Here is an 11826-nt window from a genome sequence, read left to right as displayed (position 1 = left end):
ACACGCACAAATGCACACACCGACGCACATACGCAAATGCACACACAGACGCGCGCATGCGCAAATGCGCACACAAACTCATGCATGCACGTACATGCACACGTGACACACATAAATGCAAGCGCACACCTCCATGCATGCAAAATACATACAAGCACACACACGCAAAACACGTGCACACGTGTGAATGAACGTACGTGTACACAAATGCAAACATGCACAGACACACAAATGCACGTGCAGAAGCACGTGTTCACGCACATACACAGGACATACATGTACATGTGTGCACACATGCATCCCCAAACCCGCTTCTCCAAGCTCCCACCCCCAGAGCCACAGGCCACTGGTTGGAGCCTCTGGCTTGTGCCCAGCCCCTGCTTCCTGCCGGCCTCAGGCAAACGGCTCCCCCAGGCCTTCTGCGCCCCCCCACAGGGCAGCCAGAGCTGCAGGTCACCAGACGCGGGAGCAGCAGCCGCCTCTCCTAGGGCCGGTGGGCCCTGAGAACCTTGTTATCAGGTCCTGCAGAGGACCCCGGTATGTTTTGCTCTGCCACTTATCAGGTGTGCGTCCGTGCACGAGCGACTGGACCTCCCCGTGCCTCGGCTTCCCTCTGTTGCAGGGGATAACGTGATTGCTACGGTGCTTCCCGCGGTGTTATCATCACCGTCGCGTGGCTGTGGCCCCGACCCGAGCTCGCTGGGAAGGGCTCCCGAGCAGGAGGGGGACACTGTGGTCCAGGAGGGGCCGTCGTCCCCGGGGAAGAGCTCGCCCAGCAGGAAGTGCCCCCATCAGCCCGGGCTCTGCGGCTCGGCGTGGACCAGCGTGAGCCGTGCGGGAGCAGCTGCCTGCTGAGCAGCTTCATGGCTGTTCGCAAGGGCTCTCACTGGCGGGGCCGAGGACAGCACCAGGTGGTCAGGAGGCCCTGCCTCGCGGGGGCCACACCGGAGGCCGGCCCCAGGGTGCCGCCCCTTGCCCCTCGCTGGCTCCAGCTTCCATCGCCCCGCGCCCCTGCTGCCCCCTACTGCCCGCTTACGGTCATGGGGATGTTCCAGGCCATGTACACGTGGGACTTGAAGCCGTCCATCCACACCTCGGCCGCCCGCAGGGCGTTGCGCTTGGCGTAGTAGTCGATGTCGTTGTTGTAGGGCTTCCTGGAGCGCTCGATGTGTGCCACGCGGGAGCACGGCAGCACCTCCATGCTGCCGCCACACTGCCACACCTGCCGGGACAGGCCCGCTGGGTGGCGCCCGCACGGGCCAGGGCACGGCGGGCACCCGGGGCCTGTCCGGGGGCGACGGCGAAGGCGTCCGCGTGACGGGGCCTTTCCTTCCTCTGCGTGGCAGCTGCTGCCCGCAGCGCGTGGGAGTCTGGATTCGCCGGCTGGGCAGGGCGGAGGCGGGGAGGCTGGGGGCTCTCCCTGAGCTGACGGCCTTGTCCTCAGGCTGCTGGGGCCTGGGACACATACCCTTCCCTCCGCCCTCTGCTCACAGGGGAGCCTGGGCCAACCCGGGACACCCTCCTGGGGTGACAGATGCCTGGCTGGGAACTGGCTGGGGGTGGCTCTGGGGCTGGGAAATGCACGTGTTTGCAGGCTCCCTGGGAGCATCTGCCCGAGGCGCCCAGAGCCAGTGTCCACCCACAGCTGCTCAGGGCAGGCTGGGTGGTCCCCCTGCTGGAGTTCAAGGCCGGACAGCCTCTCACTTACGAGCAGAGGCCAGCCTCCTGGGGTCTGCTACACTGGGGTCCGCACTGCTGGCCTGCACCCACGTCCTCACCCACGTCTACACCTGTGCCTGCACCACCCGCTCGGCAGCCAGGCCGTTGTCCCCAGGGACCCCCTCTCCCTCCCCAGTGCACAGTGAGGAGGGCCCTGCCCAGGGCAGAGCCCAGGCTCCACTGTACGAGGGAGAGTCAGGGACCCCGCATGGCCACGGAGACAAAGACGTGATGGGGGCCGGTGCCTGGCCCCCCTCAGACCCTGGAAGGGCTCTGTCTTCCCGCGATGGTGCCCCTGCCCTCCCGTTCCTCGCTGGGGTAACTGCCATTTGGATGCCACCCAGCGAGCATGCCCCCCACCGCCATTGAATCACCAAAACCAGCTGTTTCTAGCTCGTCACAGGTCCAGGGTCCACACCTGAAGCCCCTCCCACCTCACCATCCGGGACAGGGACTGTCCCCAGGCTCTGACCCCCCATGCCTACTGACCCTCCCGCGCCCCCACGGAAACACAAGACCCGTGGCTGGATTCCTCGGAGGAAGACAGGTGCTTGGGGTCTGCACCCTGCATCTATGCCGGCGGCTGCCCCCCGCCCCGGGTTGGCCCTTCCCCCAGGTACCCTCCCCGAGCCCCCACACGAGGTAGACAGGTGCTGCGGCAGCTCCCCGGGGTCTGGGTCTTGTTCCTGAGCTCGGACAACCCCTGACCCCCGACCCCAGGAAGGGCGGGGATGCAGCGTGGAGCCGGTCAGTGAGGCTGACTCCGTGTCAGGTCCAGGCTCACGTAGAGGGTCCGGCACTCAGCGCCCACTGGGGGCGGTCAGCGCTGTGGGGGATCAGCCCTTGGGGGATCAGCACTGGGGGTCAGGACTGGGGGTCAGCACTGGGGGCACTTGGGGTCAGGACTGGGGATCTGCACTGGGGGTCAGCACTGGAGGGTCAGGACCAAAATGGGGGGCCCTGGGGTGTCAGCACCTGGGGGGACTTGGTCACACTGGGGGGTCAGACCTGGGGGGTCAGGACTGGGGGCCCAGGGGGGGTCAGCCCCCGGGGATCCGCCCCGCTAACCTCCGACTCCACTTCTAACGCCTGGAACCCACGGTGACTCTACACTCGAGACTTAAACCCGGGCCACGGCGCAGAGGCCCCCACAGGCGCAAACGACCCTGAAGTGCTTCCGAGCGCCTGAGATTCCGCCTGCGTTTACGTTATTAGACGCACGAGAATTTTTAAGCACTTGGGGGGTTTCAGAGGCATTCAAAGCACTTAAAGAGAAAAGCACGGACGTGCATAAGCGTCGACGTAAGCGTCACTTCAAAGGGTCAAAGAGACTTAACCACCGGCAGAAATGGAACTGACGGCTCCTCAGTGGCACCTGATCTGCTCGACCCGCGTTAACCCAACGTTAATCAAAGCAGGGAGTGCGTGTTCTCATCCCGGTAGACTGAGAACCGTGATAACGCGGAAGGTGAAGCGAACGGGCTTTGAAGTGTGCGACTTCAACACAGCGATCTGTACGTGTTTAAAAACTTGCCTTAAATAATCTTTATGAATAAAGGCTCACAGGCCAAAACCAGACACAAACGAAACCCCAGAAACAAAACACAGAAAAACCGGGAACCACCAACCAACCAGAGCTCGGCCGCACAGCAGCACGGCTGGACGCGGGGGCCCCGAGCACGGCCCCAGGCGCGCGGCGCGCGGGCTGGTCCCCGAGGCCCCTGGCCCAGCAGCCCCCACGGCGCCGGAGCTTGGCGGGCGGGCCGTGGTCCCCGAGGGCTTCGCCGTCCACGGTCCCCCCGCTGCCCTAAGTCGCAGCCCCGAGGAGAGGGAGCGGGAGGGCACTGTGGCCTCGTGTCCTCGCTGGGTCCAGGCGGAGTGAGGGGGACAGCGGGCGGCGTTCACACGGCCCCCGACACGGCCGGAGCCCCAGGGCGGGGGCTGGACTGCTGCCCAGTGTGAACGCCACCCAGCCGCATCACAGCCCTGGAGCGACAACACGCGCACGCTCGGGCAAAGCCCAGGAGGTCACGGTGCCCTGGGCACGTGGCCGGCTGGCAACGGGGCCCTCGGCGAGGTTCCAGGACCCGTGGCAAACACGCCCGCAGGAGGCCCGGCCCAGCCTCGTCGGGGCTCAGCTTCCGCTTCCGTGCAGTGGGAGGGAGGGCAGCGCCCAGCCTGGGGGTCTCCGCCTCCCCCGCAGCAGAAGCTGGCGCTCCCTCCCCAGCTTCCGTGCCTTGGGCAACCAGGCTCACCTGCCTCGGGGCCCCTGCTCCCGCCACTCCCTCTGCGGGGACACCCTCTGGCTCCCCTATCCAGCCCCTGGGCACCTGGGCTTCTGCAGTGTCCCCTGCTCTGACCAGCTCTTCACAGCTGCCCCCCGCCCAGCCTCCTCCCTGCTCTGTCCTCCCTCGAATCTCTGCCAAGCGGTCAGCGGCCACCGCCCTTCCCTCATCGCCTCCGCCCTGGAGGCAGGACTCTGTCTGTCCGGTTCCCTCGCGGGCCTGGCACCCGGCCGGTGCCCTGAGCGTGGTGACTGGGGCCATAGAGGGCCTCGGTCTCCAAGCATGTAAAACCTCAAAGGCCAACTCGCGCCGTGTCCTGGTTCTGGGGGTTGACAGTCTCCACGCCGTGTCCGGGAGGGCTGCCCCCCGAGGGCACCGGGAGCAGGGCCGAGACTCTTCCAGAACGTGCGTCAGCTCCCCGAGCACCCAGGGGTGGATGGAGGTCTGAACACAGGAGGAGCCTCTAAGGTGGAGGGAGGGGTGGGCGGGGGGCACTGACGTCCATCGTCCTGGGCAGCTCGGGCCTCTCTCGGGGCGCCCAGTGTCCTCGTGGGGGCCCAGCGCCTCCAGCCCCTCAGAGGGGGGCCAGCCCTCCCCCGCAGGGCCCATTCACCTAGACTTGCCGCCCACCCCCACCCCCCAGCCGCACCCCCACCTTCCACATCCAGCCAAGGCAAACACATAAACTGCGTGAGGGCAGGTCCCCCTGCAGCCCCTGCGGGCGCCCAAACTCCTGAGCCTCAGGGACAGGCCGCCAAGGTCGGCAGCCACCCCACGGGCACGCTCCAGTGCAAGCCAGCAACAGCGAGAGGCCTGGCTGCTGAAATAACCCGGAGACAGCCCTGTTTGCACATCAACATCCAACGCCTCTTGGTCCCGACGCCATCGAGGCTTCTCACACTGACGCCCAGTCCGGGGCCCGCTGAGCAGCGCCAGCAGCTGGAGGCCCAGCCCGGCCCGGCCCACCCAGTCCCCTGAGCGCCCACTCACCCTCATGCCCAGCTCGATGTTCTCGCCGCCGTACACCTCCATGCCTGGGTCCAGCAGGCCGATGTCCCCGAAATACTCCCGGTCCACCACAAACGAGCAGCCGATCATGGCGGGGGTCCTGTGGGGAAGCAGAGGCCGTGTGAGCAGGGCCTGGGCCGGCACCCGGGGGACCTGCGTGCCCCTCCCCGCGGCCTCAGCCCCGTGCTGCTCATCTCTGCCTGGCCACTGCGCCGGGGGCTCCCGACAGCTGTTCCTCCGGCTGCTGGGACTCAGGCTGGTCTCGGCAGCCCTCGGAGCCCGGCAGGTCACAGAGCGAGGACCAAGTCTCAACGCTCGCTCAGCCCCGGGCACGCGAGCCAGGCCACTCGGCCGCAGGCACCCTAAAACGCCAGCTTCCCAGTGAGCGGTCCGACTGCCTCGGACCTCACTTCCCCAGCTGGGAGACCGGCCTGCCTTCGTCACCACGGTGTCCGGTGTCCCGTCCGCGTGTGAGCACTCGGCGCTGCAGCGGGCAGTCGTGCGGGCCGCGCACTGCTCCGCTCCACGACCCTCGCTGAGGTCACGCTCCGGAGGACACGGCACAGAGCGTGGGGCTGGATGCGGTCACAGTCCTACTCACACCCACGCGTTTGCAAAGCGTCTGTCGATCTCGCGCCGACCCGAGCAAGCGCCTCTGAAGATCACCCGCCGAAGTGCCGGCGCGTTCCCCGACGCACAGCAAAAACCCGTCAGGGCCGCACGCCCCGTGGGAAGCGCCCGTGGAGCAGCGACGCGCCGTGGCTGAGCCGGGCTGGCGGCGGAAGGGGACGGGGTGCCGGCGAGTCGTGCCGCACGCGTGTCCGTTCCTCCATCCAGCCAACCGGCAGTGTAGGGCGCAGCGCGCGGCTGCCAGCCCGTGGGGACAGTGGAGAAAAGAGAAACGGAACCCTCCCTCGGGCAGGAAGTGGGCACAGTCCGCGCTTTGGGAGGCCGGGCCTTCCGAGCGTCTGAGGAGAGATTCTGCCTCAGAGCAGAGAGAGCCCCCTCGCAGGCCGAGGGCCTGGCGTCTCCCGAGCTCTGAGGGCGAGCGGGGGCTCCGGGGCCCCTCGGAGGCGAGGCTGCTCCCCGCGCGATCTGCCGCATGGCGCCGGCTGTTCCTGTCCGCGTGCGTTCACGTCCTCGTCCGTGAAACCGACAGAGAAACGGGTCTCGGTCACACGTCTGCTCCGGTGGCCGGGAGCTCGGAGTTATGCTCATCGCCGTCCAAGAAAATGGGCACGGAGAAGCGATCGTCCTTCCGCTGGTCAAAGGTCCGATCTGTCCTGTCGGTGGAGTCTGGCCACAGGTCCAACGGTCACGACATCCGATCCCCGACAGCAAGCGTGTGACCGGGGGAGCTTCCGGCCACCAATGTGCAACACGCGTTTCTCTCGCTTCCTTAACAGCTAAGCAGGATCTCAGGGTGATCTCTGATGGCCCGAACTGCAGAATTCCCTACCACGTCTACCGTTGCCGGTAACGATTTTTTAATGATGGCTCTGAATTCCAAAATAAACTTAAAATAAACCCCCAAAGCAATGGCAGCAGAATCAGCTGGCACTGAATTTATTTGCCTGAGAAATTCTGCTGCGGTGACCGTAAACGGCAGGGACGAGGGTCCCCGGGTCTTGGGTGCAGGCGCCCGCCCCGCCTCGGGGGGCCTCCTCACGTCTGGGCTGATGTGCAGCATGTTCGCAGCCAGGTGCCCGCACGTAGGCTCCTGCCTCAGAGGCTACGGACACACACAGATGCACACACACACACGCACCCACAAATGCCGTAGACAGATGCACAGACACACACGTGTACCTCCCCACACGCCACAGACATGTAGACGCTCAGATGTGCACACACATGTGTGATCTCACAAACACAGACACCCCGGCTGGATCTGCACTCCTGGGGAACACATGTGCAGACCCCACCAGGCCGGAGAGGAGACGCCTCTGCACTGTGACCTCCGCTGAGCCCCCGGGGACACGGCAGGAGGAACCAGCGCAGCCCTGGTTTGTGGGTCCCGTCTGACTTTGCCAGAACCCAGAGACATCTCCGTCTCACTGGCGTTTGTGACCGGCCACCCTGAGCCTGCGGGACTCCCGGGCGCCATCCCAGCCTCTCAGATGCGCCCGGTGCATCTCCTTCCCCGCCAAGACCAAACGCTGTCCTCGGGGACCCTGAGCCTGTGACCTCCCCCCTCCTCTTCCCCCCGAGCTCCGAGTACGACGGACAGACAGCAAGAACGTTTCCTGGAGTCTCCCTCAGACATCGGCCTCTCCCGACGCATCCGGTGCGCTGTACAGTGTCCTTCAGAAGCAGTGGCGGCTCCTCCCGCCAGGCATGGGGCGAGGGCTCCGGGAGCCAGGACGAGACCTCAGACCCCAGCCAAGCAGCCAGTACCCAGGGCACCTCCTCGGGGACAGGCACAGGGGACAGGAGGCCCCCAGTGCGTGAGGGGCCTGGGGCCCCTCTGCTCAGGACTCGGGGGCCGTGAGGGCTGCCCAGCCCTGCCCCTGGGACCTGGACCCCAGCCCGTGCCCTGCGGCACCACAGGGAGCCCAGAGGCCCGTCCCCAGCGGCCCCGTGTGGGGCTTCTCCGGCCTGGCCTGGGCATCCTGCGTTTCGCCCGCATCGTCACAGGTGCCACGGTCTGTCCCTTTGCTCTGAGGAGTGCGCCGTCGCCCAGGTAGACCACGGTCCTGTCGGCGGACCTTGGCGCTGCTTCCACTGGGGCCCAGTGAGCTGCCGTGGGGACGTCGTGGGTGAGTCTGAGGCGGGCGTGTGGTCATTTCTCCTGGACGGCCGCGCACACAGGAGGCGGTTTCTCCCTGGACGAGGAGCTGCCACGCTGCTGCCAGGCACGTCCCATCTCGTCCCCTGCCAGCCACGCCCGAGCGCCCGGCGCTTCCACCCGGTCGGCCTCGGCCGGTCCTGTCCGTCCGGCCCGGCCCTCTCTGCAGCATGGGCGCCGTCCACTCACGGCCGTTTGCACATCCCTAGTGACTCACCTGGGGGCGTCCTTCCACGAGATCTGTGTTTCGTCTGTCCCGTGTGTCTGTCCCGTGCATCTGTCCCCTGTGTGTCTGTCCCCTGTGTGTCTGTCCCCTGTCCCTGTCTCGCTGCGTGCAGTGTCTGAGCGAGGCTCGCCCCTATTCTTTATTTGGGGTTTGGCACTGGGGCTTCACACTCTCCAGGCAAAGCCATCGGGAGCAGAGCTGGAGACGAAGCGCGGTCCCGCCATGGAGTCCTGCTCCCTGTGTGGCCGGGGTGTCCGGGGCTGCCCAGACCGGAGGGGCGTGGCCCCTGCTGGGTTCTCGACGGCACTGCAGTGTCAGGCCCAGGGCACTCGTTTTTCTGCCATGGGGCATCGAGCGCATTCTGAATGAAGGACCTTCACGTCGTGGCCCGAAGCCCAGGGGTCCCGGGACTGGTCCGGGCCTCTGCAGAATGACGGACTCTGAGCCGCATTCTGACCCCTCTTGCTCCCTGCACAGGTGCGACCGGCTGTCGGGAGCCACCGCCGAGGACGCAATGACGGGGCCAGTGCGAGGCCCTGGGGAGGCTGCCTGCTCCCGCCTCCCGCCACCGGACATGACCGCCGTGTCGCAGCCCCTGTGACTGCAGCGTCACTGCCCTCGGTCGGAATCAGCAAAGTGTGGCTGGGGCCACGCGAGCCCACCGCACGGTGCCCACCGGCTGCCCTGCCCGGCGGCCCGGCTGCTCTGAGGCTCATCTTGTCACTGAATGGCTCTGCACCAGCGGACGGCAGGTGCCTGGGAAGCCCATAAGGCCCTCCAAGGTGGGGAGAGCTCTCAAAGGCACAGGGTGGGCGGTTCAGTCACTCCAGGTGAAGTGGGCTATTCCAGCAGGGTCGGGCAGGGACACCCGGTTGCACAGATGAGGCGGGAGGGGCCCCCAGCCCCAGCCCCTGAAATCCCGAACCTGTCGGGGGACCGAGCGAAGGCTGGAGATGCATGTGCATTCCAGGTGGACCCCTCGGCCTGGCTGGGCCCCAGAGAAAGTGGCCGCAGCAGGTGTCACAGCAGAACTTCCTGGGGGGTCAGCCGACTCGGGGTGGGGCTGCCAGCTGCAGAAGCTGAGTTGGTGACGGAGACACAGGACACAAGCCAGGTGCATGAAGGCTGACGTGCACGTGCGGTGGCCGTGTGTCAGGGGCGAGAGGGGGCGGTGGGGACTGCGGCCAAGCGGGGACCACACTCCCGTCAGGACGGGGAGACTCCTCAGCCCCCGACGACCGCTGCCATGTGAGAACACGCGCCGCTCGCTCTTCAAGCGATGCTTGATTTCTGCACTTCTAACATAAAAATCCGTTTTCACGTCTAAGAACCGGTTCAGAATAAACGTTTTGCAGGACGAACTGAGGAGTCTCTGCCCGGGTCTCTGCCTCTGTCTCTCTATCTCCCTCTCTCGGTCAGGCTCTGTCCCCCTCTGTCCCCCGACCCTGTCATCACTCAGGTCACAGTTCGGAGCCAGCTCCCGTTTGCTGCCACCACGTGCCCTGCACGCCTGGCTGCGCCCCACCATCTCGCCTCCCCGCCCCGCCCCACCGCGCCCCAGGCTTTCTGTGGCCGGGCCTCTCTGTCCCCGTAGCCTCCACTGTGGGCCGCCCGCCCGCGGCGGCTCACCTGATGGGCGCGGCCTCGTCCCCGCGGTCCAGCCAGTCCTGGGGCGGGGCGATGTACATGCACCACAGGCCCCAGCTGTAGCCGTGGGCCGCGCTGGCGTACTGCTGCACCTCGAATGTGTCGAACCGGATGTTGTCGATGGCCGGCAGGACCACGCGCCGGCGGTCCTCCTGGATCCGCTCCAGGGCGGGCTCGGCCCTGTGGGAGGGTGCGCGTCGTGAGGGGGCTGTGGGCTGGGCCCCCGCCCAGTCCCCGGAGATGGGCCAGCTCAGCCCCGGGCAGCTGGACGGCCGCCCGTCTGCAGGCCCAGGCATCTCCCGCACACAGCGCTCCGCCTGCTGGGCTGCACCGCTAACGCCCGGCTGACACTGGGGACGTGGAAACCACCTCGGCCACATCTGTGACATCTCTGAAGGGCTGTCCTAGCTCCAGAGCTCCCTGGGCTCCACCGAGTCTGTCACGGGGCCTCTGCCCCCACCGGCCACTTCTGCCCTCCCCGTCTGCACCTGTGGAAGGTGCATCCATTCACGGTCACCAAGGGCCGGCTCTGTGCCACACTCCATTGTAACGAACTAAAAACATGTCTGTAAGCCAAGAAAATAAAAGGCTCACGCTTCGGGGGGCTTATGATATGCTGGAGGGACATGGAATGTCACCAGGCACTGTGCGACCTACACTCCAGGGCGCGGTGGCTCAGACCAGGCGGGCGGGGCGGACAAGGCGGACAGACAGTGACACACATAAGAGGAGGGATCGGTGTCCCGGAGAAGAGAGACGGGTGAGGACGGCCAGGAGCCGCGGTTTCGGATCGGGCTCCTGGGGCGGCGTGGGCCATGACCGGAGGGATGCGGGGGTGTGTAAAGGGGCGTTGCACAGGGGAACAGTCCCTGCTGAGACCTCTGGGTGCACGGTGTGCTTGGGGAGCAGGCCAGGTGACTGGCGTGGAGAAACGGGGGCAGCGTAGGCCATGACACAGGGAGGACAAGGGCCAAGGACAAGGACACGGGCTCTCCTGGGGCCCCCCTGGGCAGCAGTGGGAGTCCCGGGTCCTCTGTGCAGGGCGTCCCAGGGGAGCAGCCCCTGGCTGTGGGTGACTTGCTGGCCCCACCCAGGGGCCCTGGTCACGGGCCTGCATCTCCTGCCAGCTCTCGGGCTGCTGGTTTGGCGGAGTGTGAGAACCTGCAGGGCCCCGGGCCCCTGGGCAGAGCTGGACAGGAGCCCCGCCGCCTTCCTGCCACCATGGGCGTTCCCGCAACGCCCCCAGGCTTCTCATCAGAAGCTTCGCCTCTTCATGGCCGGTCAGAGAACATGTGGACTCTGACCCAGAACGTTCTATAAGGACCAAAACCTGCTCCCAACTGTGCCCGGTGGCTCGGACCTCGAGTAACTGACCAGGACCCCGCATGTGCACACAGCAACTGCCCCAACCTTGTGTGTGCTGCCCTGATGCACCCTCTGTTCATTCTGCCACCTGCTGGAATTAGTGGCCAATTTGAACTCCTCTGGGACGGGTGGGGGTACAGACCAATCCTCACACGGGGGCGCCCTGAGACCCGCCCCTCCCAAACGGAGTCTGAGGTCAAGGAGCTGGATGCCGAGAAGCCAAGGGGCTGGACTTGGACGCCTTAGCTGGCTCTGACACAGAGCCCCCAAGGCCAGCAGCCGGGCCGCAGTGACTCAGCCCGCACCAGCCCTTACCAGCCGGTGCTGAATTCCACGTGGGCGTCGAAGAAGCCGACGACGGGCGCCGTGGCCACCTTCCAGCCCTGCAGCCGCGCCCGGATCAGGCCCTCCCGCCGGCTGTTCCGGACGACCTTCACCAGGCCCGGGTACCTCTTGCTGACGTACTGGTCCAGGTTGAACTTGAGCTCCACTGCAGGGCACACAGACGTCTCCGCTCGCTGGCACCCCGGGAGGAGCCCGCGACCATGAGACCTGAGGCGGACGTGGACAGGCAAGGGGGCCGGTGCCGGATGCACACCCCTAAGTGTGTAAGGGGAAGCACCGTGGCTGGACCTCCAACAGGGCCGGGGGCCACGCACGCACGGCCCGCCCCACGGAGCTGGCGTTCCAGGGGAAAGGAAGCCGGGTCACAGGGGCGGGCGGATGCGACAGAGACGGTGGCACCCACTGGTTCAGCCGTGATGGGGAGTGGCGACCGGGGTGGGGGG

At 66.5% G+C, this 11826-nt stretch overlaps 1 protein-coding gene across 1 annotated transcript in view; it reads right to left on the bottom strand.

Moving 5' to 3' along the window:
• Nucleotides 1-2658: 2658 nt before the first annotated feature.
• Nucleotides 2659-11826, bottom strand: part of LOC120616111 (polypeptide N-acetylgalactosaminyltransferase 9-like) — a 33407-nt gene continuing 24239 nt past the window's right edge. Inside the window, exons 4-7 of the mRNA XM_039879481.1 lie at nucleotides 11354-11528; nucleotides 9656-9853; nucleotides 4660-5112; nucleotides 2659-2713 (exon numbers count right to left, since the gene is read on the bottom strand). Coding sequence (XP_039735415.1) covers nucleotides 2659-2713; nucleotides 4660-5112; nucleotides 9656-9853; nucleotides 11354-11528 — 881 coding nt within the window. The remainder of the gene's footprint in view (nucleotides 2714-4659; nucleotides 5113-9655; nucleotides 9854-11353; nucleotides 11529-11826) is intronic.

Source organism: Pteropus medius, unplaced genomic scaffold (assembly GCF_902729225.1).
Source record: "Pteropus medius unplaced genomic scaffold, Ma_sr-lr_union100, whole genome shotgun sequence".
Lineage (NCBI taxonomy): Eukaryota > Metazoa > Chordata > Mammalia > Chiroptera > Pteropodidae > Pteropus > Pteropus medius.
Note: the sequence above shows the minus strand (reverse complement) of the source record. Positions and strands in the feature narration are given on the sequence as shown.